At 36.7% G+C, this 18,491-nt stretch overlaps 1 protein-coding gene across 1 annotated transcript in view; it reads right to left on the bottom strand.

Moving 5' to 3' along the window:
- Positions 1–18,491, bottom strand: part of PTPRN2 (protein tyrosine phosphatase receptor type N2) — a 674,564-nt gene that overhangs the window by 438,059 nt on the left and 218,014 nt on the right. The window contains exons 4-5 of the mRNA XM_075144119.1: positions 5,125–5,242; positions 241–394 (exon numbers count right to left, since the gene is read on the bottom strand). Coding sequence (XP_075000220.1) covers positions 241–394; positions 5,125–5,242 — 272 coding nt within the window. The remainder of the gene's footprint in view (positions 1–240; positions 395–5,124; positions 5,243–18,491) is intronic.

Raw genomic sequence — 18,491 nt, 5'->3', positions numbered from 1 at the left:
TGATTCTATTCTATGATTCTAAAATGCTCCAGATTAGAAGAGCTCTATCGTTTGTAATGCTGAAGTTGACTCAAGTCATTCGGAGAGAACTTGGTTAGCGTGGTTATGGTAATCAATTGGAGGAGGCAGTAAGAAACAACGTCTGGTCTTGAGACAGAAGGGAAAATTGAAAAATAAAGAGAATTCAGAGAAGAAGGAAGCCAAAATCACAGAATACAAGAACCACATTAAAAATACTACCTTGACAGAAGCTTTGTCATTCGTCTTCCTTGGATACAAATTTGTAGCTGCAGACTGGGAGAGAATACCGAGATATTTAAGATATTGCTGAAGAGACTTGGCCAAATTCACATCATTTTCCAGACCATAATTTCTTTCATTCTGTCCCAAAGTCCTGCACAGTAAAAGCAAGGAAAAGAAAGTTACCGTCCTGTACAATGTACAAAGTGCCCAATTAAAAAGGCACTGCAAACCAGTGAAGTTAGTTCCATACATAACAAAAAAGTCACTCAAAAGCTTAGCAACTACAAAAGTATAGAAAATGCAATGTTTCAGCAAAAGCAGTCAAAAAATCTTGCTCTATTAACAATTTATTCCATGAATCAAAGTTAATGATGCAACAGTAAACCAAATAAAATTCCTACATCAAGGCAAAGCCATATTCGAAAGAAAAGAAAATGCTTGTAAAAAGAAAATATGCATGATTAAATTGTACCCCAAAGAAATATGAGATGGTTCTAAGATTTTAAAAAATTGCTGGATGATGATGAGATTCAACATCAATTTGGCCCTCTACCAATTTACAGAATACAGTGAGACTACTGGATGTGCAGAAATAACTGAGCAAGTCAGCTCCAGCAAAAGGCTTAGAAAGGGAATAATGAGATGGAACAAGTATCTCTTCTGATCTTCTCATGTGCCTGGGATTCAGAGAATAGCAGTGTTTCCTGACTGGTTTAAACAGATCTTGGTGACATTTGCAAAGAAAAGCTAAAAATGCGATTAAACAGCAGCAGTGTAGAGGTGTTTATATGGGATTCAGAGCGCTGTGTGCAATGAATCTGAATTATTACCGGCTCTCCTCATCTATCTCAACAACATGTCAATGATGATGATAATTTAAATGTCAACACCAGTAACTATTTCATTCCTTGTGCAAGAAAGCGGAGAGGGGTTCCCCAGTCTACTTCCTTCCCTGTGAGTGACACATTGTTTTGAGGGAAATCACCTTTTTGGTGTCACCATTTCCTACCCACATGCCCACACGCTTCTTCGGTAAAGAACAATTCCAGGTGGAAGAGCTTTCCAGCTCAGGGAGACAAGGCATCATTAGGCTATCCGCGTGTCACTGTAAGCAAAATTTTATTCTACCAGCCCATGTCATGGTGCTCATGTAGAGGCACAGCTTGAGAGAGTACCATTATGTCGTTTTCCAAATCTTGGGTTTAATTACATTACTTTATGCACAAAGTAACAGACTTCCTTCCATGCTCACATTTGTATCAAATGCGTGTCCTGATAATTTAATACCAATAAATGTAATTAGTAATCTAATTTACTGTGGTGGCACTGCAACCAACAGTGCTCAGAGGGTTGCTCACTTTGAAGTACCAGAAAAACCCTCCACTGCTCCCCAGTGTAAAACAGCCAGCTACCCATCAGGCACACAAACTCTAGGAAAACGAAGGTTTACTGCACAGAGCACTATAGCGATCTTGATATAATTCACCGTAAGTCTTGCTTCCTCCTCATGCTCTTCATATTTTTCTCTTATTCCAGAGCTCTAAATTCTGTCTTGTGATGGAGGGTGGACATGCAGGTAACATTATCCACCTCCTTTTCAACTTTAAGCCAGACTAAAACTCTTCTGCATTTTTAGAAAGAGCTGGGCAGTATGCTTTCTGCTTCAATAGAGATGAACTAATCCAAAGAGGCTCGCATTATGGAAGGTATCCCAGTTTCAAACACTCATCTTTCATTCATCAATTAATTCCAACACCTATCTTCTCCTTTCTTTGCTAACTTTGAAAAGAAAGGGAAAATGGAAATATCAGACCAAATTCTGCCCCGAGGATTTCCACTGGAGCTAATGGGAACTGAATGCACAGATAAAAGACAGTATTTAGGTTTGCTTTTCAAGCCATTATTTACAGCATACAATCACTCACAGTGGTGGTAGAAGCAAAACCTGAGGTCTAAGACTTCTTTTTTTTTTTAATGGAGACAGTAATTGCACTCAAATTGTGTTTAAATTCCACGTTAGATGTAATATTTTATGCTATAAACTTTTAAACAATTAAAATGTAGAAGTCTAACAAAGGATTTCATTTGATGACAACTTTCATAAAATCCTATGAATACATCTGATTTTTTAAAATTTTTATAGTTCACCAGTATATCACTGTTGTTCACCTTGTTAACACAGAAAGTAAAATGCATTAAATGAGCTATTATTGCAACTGAATTAAAATATTTCTTTTAAATTTAACGAAATGATATTGGAAAATGGATGAAAGACAAAAATATAAAAGCACCTGGTGAGTAGGAGAAATGACTGTCAGCTGAGTTCTTGTTGTGCACTTATTTGGAAGTATTTTCAGTTTTAATTTGTTCTGAAAAAGGACTTTGCATACAATGAACTTTAGGGTATAAAGACAATAACATATATAATTATTTATCCACAGAAATAATCATATGTTTCCTACAAAAAACAGCACTTTAGAAGCTTTTGTGTGGAAATATCTAAATCACTGCACCTCAGATATTTCTCGAATGTTCTCAATTAATAGATACCATACTTTTTAGAATAAAGTTTCTCCCTTTTAAATGCTATGAGAATCTTATTACTGACTTAATGATGGTTTTATTATAGAAATAATGCTATACCCCATTTCATACATTGAAGTTTGCTGGAAACGTTTGTGGGTTTGCCTAATTGCACCAATGAACACAACTGACATTTATTCCCTGTGTGCAGAATGGACTTTTTTCCTTTATCTTGGATCCTCTTTCAAGAGCGGGTTTTTTTTGAAATTTAATAAGGGCCCAGGAAGTACCACATACACTCCGGTTAGCCACCAAAGAAAGAACTTTCATCTTGAAATCAAGCTCCCAGTTTCAGCACTTTTTAAAAGATGAAATCTATGTCTTCTGTTCCATCAGATTTCATACTAATTTAACCTAAGTCAATTTACCTTTCAAGTGCCCGAGTCTATTTTCTTGCTCTCACTAGCTCTGTGGGGATTAATGACTCATTAGTATGACTTCATATTGTCTTATTACACACGTTACCCTTAATAAAAGGTCTTCCTGCCATAATGTTTCTTTGATAAGAAGAAGTTGCTTTTTTAATTATTTAATTATCATCTGATAAGATTTTAGCAAGCACGTTGAGCACACTGAACATATAGCAAACTTGATCAGAATCTACAAGACACCAGAGAAAAAGTTCCTACTGTTCTCTGACCTACAGAATATATTGCAAATGGACAACCAGAAAAATCAATTAATGCTTTAAACTCTTGGCACATAAGATAATGCTTTCAGAAGCACAGCTTGGTAACTTCAGAAAATCTATCCACAATAGGAACTGCTATAAGTGGAACACATTTGAAATTCTGATGATCCTAAAGTGTCAATATACAAAATGGGTTATTTTTTAACGTATAGTTCTAGTTAAAAATGCAAAACAGCTCAAACCTGATCACAACAGGAACTCCTAAAAGTGATCATCTGTTCCCAGTCTAAAACCCAAATTATTTCTTATATCTTTTCATACGTTTTATTTTTATATAACTATGAATCTGGAACACTGCAGAATACAGTCTTGATCTCGTGGAAATCTGGCCTATTTTATCCTACTCTCATGAATAAAAGTTTGAGATACACTTATTCTAAAAAAAAAGATCCCCCAGAAGATATTAAAAATCATTTCTGATACCATGTACAGAGAGTAATCCATACAGTAATGGCATTTTATATATCTAAGCAGTGAAAACATGTTTATGGATTCAACCACATGTTGTTATCACCTTTATGATAATCTATAGATCAGTATCTTCTTTAGAAGTTAAGTGCACTGCACTCCTGAAATGTATGGTGGTGTGATTTTAAGGAATGCTTTTGAAATATTGGAAATGCAGGGTCAAATTCTATGATTTAAATCAAAACAGAGGCAAACACAGTTGAAGCCACTGGGCAGTATCAATTACGCAGCATTTTTTTGAGATTGCATTTCTTAAAATCATGTAGGAGAAAGCAAAATTTACCATTTTTAATGTTCCTAAAATTTTATGCATTTTAAAATTTCCTTCTGGGATTTGTGTGGTTGGGTTACACTTAAAAGCCTGTAGAACAGATGTAGACCAGGTAAAAGAGTATATTTATATGTGTATCTGTATATGAAGATGATATAATTGCAGGTTCTACATCCATATCATTCTACAGAATTATAGATGTTGTGTCTCTTGCTACCAATAACTGCTAAGTCATCCCTCAATATCTTTCAAGCCATGATGAAAATGGCTTCTATAATGCAAAGAATAGACAGAAAAGTCCCAACATTGTTTTCTGTCATGGGAACTTGCATGAACCTCTCCTTCCTGGATAAATTTTGCAACTAAAGCTAAGAATCTATGGACTTCAAATCAATTACAGCTATGTTTTGGAAGAATATGAATTTGAAAATATAATTAATTGCTCAGAATGTCATGCAATACTTCTTTTTGCTTCTTTTTGTTTGCTTATTCCAGAATAAAATGTCTCCTGTGGATGAGCTACTGTATAAGTGCCTTTTTAAGCCAGTCATAAGTAGAGCTGGCTGATCTGACCCTGGACACTGTATAAACTGGATAAAAGACCTGATGTTTTGAATTCTGACACCTAAATTAACAATGGAAGGCATATTTTCTTAACGTGATGATAATCAGAAGAACAGGGTTGAGGGTTTTCATTCATTCTGTCTGCTGTTTTCCTACTGGTGTTTTCAGTGCTGTTGTACAACTGGTTTCCCTTTATCATATAGATAGTGGTTTTGGTGATGTGTTTAATTCAGTGCCAATCTATTTCTCATCATTTGCAAACCCTCCCAAAAACCTACCAGGCAAAAACACATTGAAGACTTACCTTCCTGTGTCAGATCCCTCAGATGCAAATATATCAGGGCGTCTGTTGTGGATTTTGTGAATGGTCGAGAGTTCCTGACCAATAACATGCTGTGTATAATCATCTTGCCAGGTAAAACCTGATAAATAATGAAAAAACAAACAAACAAACAAACAAAGAAGCAAACCCACTATTTAATAACTTGAAAGTTTGGCAAAAATGTGTCCTATATAAACAATATTAAAAAAAAGGAAAAAAAAAGCTTTGTTCAATTGGAACCCAGGAGTGAACTACAGATTCTTCTCTTCTGTATGAAATTTTGTTAATCAAGCTTTCCTTACAATGGAAGAAAGACAGTAGATGATCTGAGGAGATTTTGAAAGACTTTACTCTCAGCAGAATTTTAGCTAGTTACAAACTAGCTTTAATATATAAAAAAGGGTTACTTTGGACAGCTATAGAAAAGCGTTATCTCACTAGCTGATACCTATTGAAAGGTTGCTTCACTCCTTCCCATTCACAGCACACTGTCCCTTCTCTGTTTCCTCCATGAAACCACGCTTTTAGAACATTGAGGAGCTAGTACTGCAGTGAAAATAAGTATTTTGAGTTTTAGTATAACACATGTGGAGGTCAATTTATGTTATCTTTATACTTAAATGTTGTGACAAAGAACTTTACAACAAGGGGGAAGTGCAACTATAAAGGCAAATTCCAGTGATTACTCATTAATTACATGCACTGCCAATCTCATGGTAATTATACTTGAAATAACGATATAACTCCAAACATAATTTTTACCCAATTTGTAGATTTTAGATGTTACGGTAATACTTTAGTTCATAGAACTTGCCCATGCAATTATCTGTAATTATCTAATAACTAAATATCACATAATTGAAGACAATTTCTGCTTTTATGCCATGCGCAATAAAATGCCACAAAGCCCTCAAATGAATATTGATAAAAGTTCCAGATATGGTTATCCTGCTAATATCTTCCTGTAAGAAACCACTTAAAGAAAAATCCTGTCTAGCACCAGATGGAAGGGGACATATCTGGTGGTTAGAATCAGCCTCAGAAGGGGGTTTCTGGTTCAGTCCTGTTTCATACACATTATAAACTTCATCACCATTCACAGTCAACATCAGATTTGTTGGTATAGGCAGTCTCTTAGGGTGCAGCTAAAGCATCATTAGTCTCAGCAGAACCCAGAACGTGGCCACCTCATTCCTCGGATGAGTGGTTTATCCAGTGGGCTATTAAAAAAAGGGCTGTATTCTTCAGATTTTTCCACTGTATTGAGGTGGGGTTCATTGTCTGTTTACTTAAATCCAGAATTAAAAACCAAGTCTGAATAGGAGATTTGTCCATTCTGCCAAAGCAGACAGTTCTGAGCATGCAGAAGTAAAAATTACTTTAATATTTATCAAATTTTCAGCGTTAGGAGGAAATACTTAAAGAAATTGGGTATAAGATTAGACAGGCCTAGGAAGTATTCAAACTCTGCTGTTGTCTGGGAAAGTCCCCATTTGGGCAAGATTTAGGTAGACTGCATCCCAAACTTCATTTTTGTTTTCATTAATGAAAATAATAATAATAAATAATCTAGAACCAATGTAAGTATGCATGAGGGCGTTAACAAACAAAAAAGCTCTCTGACACCTCTCCGACACTCCACTTTTGCTCCTTCGTTCTCCTTTTCTTAAATAAAAATGTTACTCAAGTTTATTGAGGAAACACTTCACCTGAAATCATGTTAGATGTTAATGGCTACAGTAAATTACTCCAGACCTTGGGAGGGAAAAGAATCTCTATCTCTGTCTAATCTATTTTTAGTTCTGATTCATCCTTTTCAAATGCAAATCTCACCTTTTCAAACGTGGTGTGTAAGTAGACGGATTCAAATAATTTCACAAATCTCAATCTAAGGCTTCTGAGAGCATGGTCTTATGTGAATACACAAAAATGAGTCACCATGCACCTATGATTATCTTGGTGTAGTGTTATTAAAATGACTTTTACATGGAAGTTTTTATATATATATGTAAGTTTGAGTTTACTTCTCTGTTGCCTAGCACTACACATTTCTGTTTGTTTTATAAATTCATGCAGGAGAAAAAACTAAGATAACATTCAAGTTTAGAAGAATGTGCAACAAAAGTTCAGCAAAAATACTAAATATATATAATATTAAATATAATATTAATAACAAATTAAATATATTACCTATAATATTAAATATAATTAATATATACAGTATTAAAATCATTAGCATAGCCATAAAACCACTAATTTATGAACTATGTGTCCAAAATATCTAGTGTCACTTTGTAACTCTAAGCCAACACTAGCCTTCTTAAAGGCTAAAGAATACACAATCAATAACATAAACTTTGAAGAAAAATACACAGAAGTAATCTGAAGAGTTTTGTTCAAATTAAAGCAAGAAGAGTTCATCTGCGGTACCTGCATACAGACAGGAAATTCATCTCTCTCAATCCTGAGCAATACACATGGCTGCAGGCAGGGGGGTCGGTAGTTAGTTAGGTTGTCATGTTCCACAAACCAACGTTTTCCATAAAAGAGCATAAGAAACCATTGCAATCCCAGTTCTCACTGGTCATAATAATGGTGTATCTTTTGTTAACTTCAGTATATTTTCTTTCTCCTGCAGCACTGTTTTAACTTTTTCTCCTAATGCATTTCAAACCAGTACAAGTATACGATCTTTAATACTGTAAAAGAAGGCAGCTGTGGCATTAAAGGAGAGTAAATAGATGAAAGAAAAACAGAGTACTTGTTATAAAGCTTAAGAAACCAGAGTTAAGGGAATATGCCCTCTCAACTGTATCTCCTAGCACTTCTAACTCACATAAGAGTTAGAACAAGACATGGATGAAAAATGCAAATTTTAACTAATTCAAAAATCCCCTCATCAACAAGTTAATACTGCTGTTTCTTATGCAACTATCTCAGGAACTGCAACGTCTCTAAAGCTAACCTTATGCCATTTGTTTTCCAGCATTGTTTCAGTTTCAAAAAAATCTCTCCCACACACTGAGCTCAATAAACCAGCACATTCAAGAACCATAATGCCACGCTGACAGCTGCAATCAAAATTAAGGTTGAGAAGGAGCATATGATGCCGTATGGCGAGTTCCTGTTCCCTTTGTCTCTGCCGTCACACCTAGCGCCAGCTCCTGCCTCACCACCCAATTATTACAATTTATCTCCACTGGTTGAGCAGGATCACAGCAGTGCTTTTGTACACACATTACTTCCACATCACTAACGGGGAACGGTACGGGGGAACACGCCCAACCCCCGATTAACCATCCCCCCTGCTGCAGGTCTGCCCGGACCTGCGTCTTCCAACGGTGAATTCCCACAGATGGACAATGTCAAGGAAAGAGAGGAGGAGTCCGGTAGACACTGGAGTGATGCAAACACTGTGACAACAGCAGCAGCAGCAGATATAAAATTGCTGTTAGTTGAAGAGCATTGACAGTAGTGACACTCCATGAAAAATAGCCATTGGTACAAATTTTCCCCAGAAAAAGTAGCACTTTTCACTGGTGTCAGAGCCCAAGGTTTAATTCTTTTTTTTATTTTAATTGAAACTCCATAACCTAATGTATATGAAAAGGGAATGCTAGTGTAGAGACAGTGAAGGCAAGACATTAATACCTTTAGTAAACCCAACCTGCACATCAAAACCAATGGAGGTGCTCCAGATACGACACGGTCTTTCCTTATTATCATCAGGTATCTCTCTGGATCTTTTTTTTCCACAGCACAATTAATTATTATTATTACCCACAACTACAAAAATAATAATGAAATTATTATTGTTTAGGTCCCCATTATGTTCAACACTTAGCAATGACTATGGCAACAGAGAATATATGTCTAAGAATTATTTTATTAATTGAAATCAAATCAAAAGCAAGCAGTGTAAATAGTGAAGAAAACCATTTTCACAGATTCACACTGGTGAAGATAATATTAGCTTCTGTCTCCAAAATTAAAGTCAAAATTGTTTTCACATTTATCATACAATTTCACTTTTAACCTGCCTAATTGGCTTTTCCGCTAAACTAATTACACAGAATTATTGAAAAATAATCAAAATTCAAATACGTATTTCCTTCTCTCAGCTGTTCAATTTTTCTAAGCAATGACATTCTTGTGGTTTTGACGCTGTTTTTCATCTTAGAGAAACTTGATGCCTCTCCAATATACCTGACCACATCTTTAATGCATGTAAATTATATTAGCAACTCTTGAAAACATTCATCTGCTACTTCTCCGTCTCAACTAATTCTAGTTCAAATTATTCATACAAATAATCTTCACCCCCTCTGAAGGCCTAAGCAAGAAAAACAACAGCTTTTTAACTTTGCAAAGGAGTTCTGTTGTAAATCAGTAGAGCCCAACTTAAGTCCTTTAAAGAAACAACAGTTCTCGCCACCTGAAGGTTTGGCCCTGCAAATCTTCCTGCTTGTACCCCCGACCCTTTGCCCGACCCCGCCTGGCTGAGGCTGCCCGGGGCTCTGCTGGCAAGTCCAGCAAATCTGTGTCTGACAGGAGAACGCTGTGAGACTCTTCCGGCTCTTGTGCCAAGCAAAATCCAAAATTATTAGTTCTGCATCAATATATTAGCCACAAAATTATTTTTATGTACCAAGTCCATTGAAAGTGACAGGAGATTATTATATATTGGCAGAAACCTATATATTAAAACTTGATCCTTCTTTGTCAGGAAAATCCCCATATAAACGCCAAAAAAACTCAGAAGTATTCAGACCTGAAGCCAGAACATGTTACTATTTTTGAGTTGTGACATGATTTTTTCCCCAGTTTTTGGTAATGTTATCCATTTTGTCCCTACACGGTGGATGATAAAATAAGTTTTTCTCTGAGATACCTTCAACGGCTACTGCATTTCAGCCCGGAAACTCTCAGCTGTAGAGCTCAGAGACTTCCATCCTCCTTGCCATGTGCTGCAAATTGTTAATGCCTACTTTAGCTGTCAGAATGTCTGCAGAATTGGGAATGATTGGCTTTCTTCCCTATTTTCAAAACAGACAGGTCAACGCATAGACATGCCTTTCTGCAGGCTGCCTTTCCACATTCTCCAGAGGAGCTGCACTTGTTCTCATCCCAGACCTCCGTTTTCAGAGCTCAAGGACATACCCAATAACGTTCACATATTTCAGTACTGGCTAAGTCGAAATTGCAGTTTTAATGCTGAGGTTGCTGTGTGTATAACAAAATTAATTCTTTCAATTGCTACATTTTCTACCTAAGAATGCAGCCAAAAGATAAAATCCTGACATTTCCTCTTACAATAAAAGAAAACGAGAACGTCTTTGGAAAGCAATTTTGCAATACAACTCGCAATGGCAGGTTAATGGCAAAAATAGTAATAGAGAAGTTAAACCACAACCTTTTCATTGCCCTGTATCTTTGGCTTGGAATACTCATTTGTTCTGAAAATTGTGACTAAAGATGGTTTCTACAAAATCAGAAGAAAATCTGCCAAGACAGGTTAGCACTACACTTCCATGAAAACTTACTTAATTAAATTTGTTTACTCTGGTCAAACGTTGTATTGTCTTCTAGATGAAAAGAAAATCTGGTACAGACGGTATTGAAGAAACAACTAGGAGTTATAAAAAAACATCACCACTCTTGTTCAGTCCATTTCAGCAGGAACTGTGGTCATCCTCTCCTGGAAGTCCTCAGGAGCTTTTGTTGTTTCCTTCCCTTTTCCATTGCATTCCCTGGCAGCAGTGCCGAGTACCAGATTTGCATTGGTGAGTTTGTTGCCCTCTTTTGGAGCTTCTAGTAGGATCTTCTCTATAATATGCAAGAATTTCAGTTGCTGCATTCAGCAGTGATTCACTCACACTCACAGGCAAAGAGCTTCCATTTGAATGAACAGATGAAAGGGCTGCCTAAGGATTATGGTTTCAAATTTTCATATATTGTTTTATTATACATAAAAGTGATAATCTCCGTAGAATTAAATTACAAGCATGATCTCCTTACAGCCCTGATTTTAATTTACTCTAAGTAACTATCCCAGAAGGTGGAGGGAAGGCTTTTCCCTTCATTTTTTTTTGAATTTCTATTATTCAAAAAAAAAAAGAGTGCTTCATCTGCCAAGGAGATTATAAAATACTCTCACCTGACTGAGTATGCAATGTTTCCTTACTTTTATTTCAGCTCTTGTAGACAGCTACAAATAATTGGTTTATACAAGAGAAAGTTTCTAAGCGTTACGTAAAATTTTTCTGCCACTGGAGCTGATAGTAATAAAGGAATAATATGATAATGCAAAATATATCATTTAACTTCCAACTAGAATAAGCTACTTTCCAAAGACTAGAACAGAATGGATACACCAAAAAGACTTCCCAAATCCTTGAGACAAATCCCATGCTATTCACCATATCATGTAATCTTTTTCACAAATTAATGACCCTCAATCTGAAAGCAGATTGTTCCATTCACAGAAACTCTTTTTAGGAAGGAAGATATGCAAAAGGGGGCTTCTTGCGTAGTTACAACTTTATATGAATGTTCAACCTTAATTTAATTCATGGTCAGTTACATCTTTGTCTTGAATGGCTCTCTGTGGTGTCTAGGCTGTGACATACTTATCAAAAGCAATCAAATCTAATATATGGTGAGTAAAGGTGCACCTTCTATTCCTCTATCTCTTTCTGACCCTGGACTATGCACAGACATCTCCTCAGTGCTGTCAGCCCAAGGAGTTTTCATGAACATGAGGAAATATTCACATGCACCCAAAATAGTGATACTAAAATACAGATGAGACTGCTTTGCTTGTTCCACCGAGCTTTGAACCCACCTGTGTTAGCTGACAATCACATCAAAATGCATGTGACTATTCCAGATTTAACCCCAAAAGCCTGACGTTCATTCTACTCTGCAAAACAGCTCTCTCTACTACATTAATCTTCTGCATTCTCCTTTTAGAATAAGAAGTGACGATCTTTCGTTTTCTGTCAAAATAACTTGCATTTTTCTGTTCCCTTCCCCTTCCTTTTCTATCCTATTATTCCTTTCCGAGATGTCTTACACTGCTCTAAACTTTCATTCACTCATCTTATAATGCAGGATCTCTTTAGTATGCAGAAATTAGTTGTAATGCTAGACTGTGCAATGCTAAGAATGGAGATATTGTCCAAATAGTAGTTAACAATGCATATAAAATCAGCAGGTCTTCCTTCTCATTTTATTTTATCCATTTCATTTCATGCTAACAGTGAGATGACAGCCTTATTGTCATGAAAAATATAGTTCCTGGGAAAGGACTTTTGAAGTGCCTTCAGTCTGGGAATTAAAACATCACCTGTAACAAGGTAGAATTGGTCAGAAATACCCTGGCATTTAAATAAGTAGAGAAAATTAAGTGGATATACAGGTTACACATATTCTAGCAAATTCATCTCAGATCTACAGTTCTTCATGTATTTTTAAATGCCTATGAGCAGAACTGTTCTTTCAGCTCCGCATAGTGGTTCTCACCCCCATTTTATGTAGCTGCTGAACTCTCATTGATGTTTGTGAAAAATCAATTTTCAGCTGTCAGAGGAGTGCTTTCAGTTGCACGTGCAAAGTCAATAAACAGGAGTGCCAACCTGGGCCGTACGGCAAAGGCTGCAGATGCAAGTGCATCTCCGCGTTTGGTTCTGAACATAAGTCTTTAAGACCGACGTACAGACCACCAGCAGTATGGAGGGAACGTTAGAATGAGTCAGAGCAAAGGCTTCTGCAGGATATTCAGTGTATCACACAGGGAAATCTGACGTACTTGAAACATTTTCTCTAGCAAGGGCTTTTGGTCTCCTGCTCACCATGCTCTGTCCTGCATCAAGACCAATGCAAATTAAAACAGAAAAAAGGTATTTTTTTTATTTTAACTGATAGGCAGAAAGTCTATATACAGTTTGTGTGGAACTATATCCTCTATTTCCACTTTTAAGCCACTTGGACTGTAAATTCCTCCAGGAAGAGGCCATATATTGCATGCATTTGTACAGTCTCTTTCTACAGCAATAACAACAACAATAACAATAATTGTTATTGTCGCTATTATTATTAATAAAAACACAGCAGTTGCAGAAGTTAGGGTTCCCTTAGGAACCTCATAAAGGTCTTGGTGGCTGAGAGCCGGGAGTTTTCCAGGGAAGTACATTAGCCAAGTCAGTTTGCCTGAAGCAAAGATGAACAATCTGCAGGTCACGCTGCTCCCCCAAAAAGCTGATTAGTGTTCCTCAGGTTTCATTTTGAATTCACCCCATATACAGAAAATACACACCATGAATTTGTGCAACCTGAAAGGCAATGTAGCATTTTCAGCTAGAGGAGTATTTGAATTATCTTTTTTTCTATTCTCTTGTGAGCCTAAACTTTTTGGGTTTTGACTTTCCAACAATTGCAATGGATGATGCAAAGCATTTTACTGTACATTGCATGACAGATATTTTTTCATTTAATCATTTTTAGCCTTTTCACCTCAGGGCTCTGATTTACAAGCCAGTTACAATTAACAAATTACTGTACCACATGTCAGCTAAGGTACAGTGTCTGCCCATGTATTTAGCTCATGTCCATGGGTAAAAATGAGATTATTTGACTTATTTTAGCTAACAATGAAAAGGATTTAGTGAGAGAAGCTCTGACTGGCACGATTTCCTACCTGGTGTTCATTTTCCCTCCCTTGTTTCATGGAGTTAATACGTCAGTGAGCTTTAATAAAATTTTTGGACAATTCATGTAATGCTGATTCACAGATTCACACTGATGCTTTGTCAGCTGCACACACTCTGATTTCTAGTTCTTTCTAGCTCCTTTACTGCCTTCTGGGGTTCATCTCTCTGAATATTTAAAATATGCCATGCTATGAGCTGCAATTCAATTTTACCACAATGTATCACAAATGTATCACTAAAAAGCAGATTTTTTTTGAATCTCTGAATGAGTTTTTGAGCAAGATTGTCGATGAACTAAAATGTTTACACTGGAAGAGCTGGAACAATCAGATATGAACTGAAAGCCCCTAAAATCTGAGTCTTTGTGAGCACAGTTCCAGTTGATGTTCATTCATAACACGTCACTTCATTCAAAAAGCTCCATCATATTTTGCTCATAACCACCAAGAGATGCTAGGTTTAAATGTCATTTACTGAAAACTCTGACATTAACAAAATGCCTTAAAACATGTCATGATGACATAACACTGAAATAAAACATACAGAGGGAATATAAAATTCTTATCATTCTTGGGAGCAATTTTACCTTTGTGCGTTCTATGCTCGGGTAAAATCTGAATATTCTGAAATAGCTCCACTAACTCCATGCCACCAAGGTCTAACATTAACTGCGCAGACCTGCTATACCCACTGTGCTCAATATGAACTAGAGAGAACTTCCTCTGGGCAAAGGCCATGGTTTGAGATGTAGCCTGGACGTGCAGGCTGAGCCACAGGGGAGCAAGCTGCGGGAGGGGGGACCGAAAGCACTTTTGCCTTCTTTTGAATCTGCCCTTCAACTTGTAATGCGACACGAACTCTGTGATTCACTTCTCTATCTGCAACATGGATATAATGAAACACAATTTCAGGGGTTAAAGTTGTACTGCATTTTGTGAGGCATCCAAACACTGTAGAACTGGGCTGGCATAAGCAAGAAACAGTGACAAAAACAGAGTCCACCAGGAGCTACTGCAATGTGTCATTAACTAAGTGGCAAGTAGTTGCTTTCTTTTCTTAACTTCAGTATATTTCTACTATTTAAGGACTAGGAACTAATATCAAGGAAGTGAATGTATTTTCAAAAATACCATTCATTCCAGAAATTTGTCCATCAGCAATTTTGAATGGCATACAAAGCAGCAAACCTCCTTTAGAGCAAACACTGAAGTGAACCAGCAAAACATTTCAAAAACATTGGTGGTGTAGCTCATGTTTCTTTCTTTCACTTAGTATTGTTACAGAAGATAAGCCTTCTGATCAGTGGCTGCCAGCTTTAAGAAATAGTGATATATTTCTAAATAATCGACTGCTACTTATTACCATACTTTTGATGTGGTGGAACATTCATGTGCCTTATTTTCCACTTCCTTGGGGTATCCTGGTTAAATGTCACATGCATTTTTCTCCCATATTAAGAAAACAAAACCTGCATATTCGTTCTTTTTAAGAGAGGCGTAAATGCAATAAGAAGAGAACATTGATTATTCTATTCATCTATAAATGACTCCAGTAGATATATAAGTAATACTGGAAAACATAATGCAGCCTTAATTATCAGCAGTGTTACCCCTCTGTTTATAAGTCATGATAGATGAAACCTGCAGCAATCAATCTGGTTGCTCTGACAGCAGTTTAAGCTAAATCACAACAAAAGACACAAAGTTAAAAAGCCAGACTATCACATGTATTTTACAAACATATTGTTATTTAATATAAGATCTCGGTTTCATTAACCAGATTTCTGCTCCTTAGTAATGAAATTACGAGCAAATGTCCCTGTAAATGTATCTGAGAGCTAAGGTGTGCAAGAGCTCCATGCACTCCTCCTTAGCTGTTCCTGATATCAGAATAAAAACACAAAGAATTGCCCTTTTCTCACTCCAAAATGCTCGTGGTTCCATTCCCCAAATCTGTAGCCCAGAAAAGCAATCTACCTAGAAAATGCTTGTTATCACAGCCCCAAAAGGCACAAATCTTGGAAAGGAAAGAGCAATGAGTGAATAAACTATTAAAAATTTTGTGCTTCACCCATTTACGTGCTACAAATCTGGCCTTCATCTGGTGTTCCCTATTCACAGTACCTCACACAGTCTTAGCACTTTCAAACAGGAAAAATTCTCTTTTTTCTAGAGAAACAATCGTTTTATTTTACACTTTAGGACTATTTCTTGCAAGGAGTAAACTAGAACCTGGGATTAAGTTTTATTTTCTACAATGAATAAAACAGAAACATGGGGTGTTGCAGATTCAACGATTTATTGTTAATTTGTTATTCCTACTCACCATTGAGTTCTATGTCTATATATATGATAAACTATATTTATAGATATAGATTTTACTTTACTTACTTTATATGGCATACAAAAGAAAATATTTCCTTGTATCAGTTACTTCTTAACTAAATGTCAAAGGTTTGAATGTATTAACTGAAGAAGTCTGTCCTGACAGCCAAATAAGACTGTAGCTTTTAAGCTTTACATTATATTTAGCAGTTAGTCAGGTTTGATTCATTTCGCTATATGCAGTGCCAAGGCATGCCCTTGAATCTTTTACATTTTTAAAAGCTAAATGGATTCAGTGTTTCTCAGAAAGATAACTTTGTCCTGTTTGCTTGAAAGTACATTAAAATTGGTCAAGATTTCCAAGCAAAGATACTCCTATGCCACATTGATATGTCATCAAAACCAATTAAGTCTCTCTTTCCTCATCCATTCTGTATTTAGAAAAAAACCTGCCATGTTGACTGTGATGTTTATATACTTTGTGTGCGTGTGATCCCGCGCTAGCCAAGGCTAAATAAGAAGAGCACCAGATTTCAGCTGCCCGAGCACCAACACTGCAAGGATGCAGTCACCAGGCGTCCCTGCTGCGACGCACCTCCCGCCCTGCGGTCAGGGGGTGCAAATGCCACCCAGGAGAACCCAGCGGTTCCTGACATAGAAGCAGGGCCACTTATTTTCAGTGGTTCTCCTAGAGACTGAGCAGGTTATTTTGTGGGGGCTATTCTGTGTGGATAAACACTCTACAATCATCCTTTCTCTCTGGCAGTACTGCTGAAGTTTAGCAGGCCAGTTGCCCAGCACAGGTTTTGCCCCGATTCTTTGTGTAGCCTTGGGCGGCGTGGGGATTTGCAGGATGCGGTTGGATGAATGCGTGCAAGAAAACTCTCCTGAATGGGAACTCACGTAACTGTTGTACTGACAAAGCTAAAATAGACCCTTTCCCACTCTCCCCATGCTACCTGGCCTTGCATTGCTAACAGGAATAGGAAGCAGTTTGTAATTTTTTTATTAATCCTCTTATCATTCACATTAATGCAATGTCGCACAAACCTGGTAGTCGAAATGAGGATCCTAAAGATTGTAAATCTTATTTACTTTTAGTGGAAGTTCTTCAAATGCCACCTGAGCAATGCAAAGCACTTTTGTTAAAACAAGAGTCAGGCCCATGAAAGAATAGCCTCTAGTCAGGTATTATGATTCAGTTATCCCTAACTATTATACCAAACACCCTCATGTATACAGCCGAGATACATCCCTTTTCCTATTATTCTTTGCACTATTTTTGATAGCCAGTGAAAGTTTCCCTGACATAGTTTTGACAATTCCATAATTAATTTTTCTTCATTTCATTGTGTGTCCTTAATAACACTATGTAGGCAACAGATGTCAAGTCTTTCCAAGTGGAATGAAGCAGAAGTGAACTCGCATCCCTAATAAATTGTTTATTGAATATTTATTTTTACTTGGATGACAAAGTGCTAGTGAATCTACTGGTGGTAAAGCCCATGCTTACATGCTACAGCACAACATTTATTGAAGGAGCTATTCTTGCCAAATCTATATTGCATTTATAAATCTTCAAAACAAACCCTGGTAAATGTCACTTCTTCTTAAATGCTCAGCAGAATCAATGACAAGCGATGCTGCCTTTGCCCTTGAAGAATTCACGTGTTTGGATCTGAGTCCAAATTCTAAAAACCTGGTTAGAAACACATACAGTGTAAACACACATGCAATGTACCAAAAGCACCAAGGAAAGAAAGGAAAAGTTACTCGAAATGCAAAAATGAAATACGAACAGGAAAGCTTGTCTATTGTTTTTCTAGACTTTCATTGTAAGCTGTGTGCAATATGCTACTACAAAGTCCATTAACTTACTTCCATTCTGCATTGGAATATTTTGCAGTGGTCTTCTGTATGCTACTCAAAAACAATCGGTTGCTTTTGACATATTTTTAGTATCCCATTAGGCACCTTTTGAAATAAATATTAATATAAAATAAAGAAAAAGTAAAAATATAAAGTTACGATACCTAATTCTATCTACCAAAATTTTGAAACTATTCTGGCATGATATCAGGCAATATCATGCGCTGTGTATTTATCTGTGTTTCCTATGTACGTAATTTTCTTCCCAGTAGCTGGTATAGTGCTGTGTTTTGAATTTAGTATGAGAATAATGGTGATAACACACCGATGTTTTAGTTGTTGCTAAGCAGTGTTTATATAATTCAAGGACTTTTCAGCTTCCCATGCTCTGCCAGGTGCACAAGAAGGTGGGAGGTGGCACAGGCAGGACAGCTAACCCGAACTG

Source organism: Calonectris borealis, chromosome 2 (assembly GCF_964195595.1).
Source record: "Calonectris borealis chromosome 2, bCalBor7.hap1.2, whole genome shotgun sequence".
Taxonomy (NCBI): Eukaryota; Metazoa; Chordata; class Aves; order Procellariiformes; family Procellariidae; genus Calonectris; species Calonectris borealis.
The sequence above is the reverse complement of the archived record's forward strand: the minus strand, read 5'-3'. Positions and strand labels throughout refer to the sequence as shown.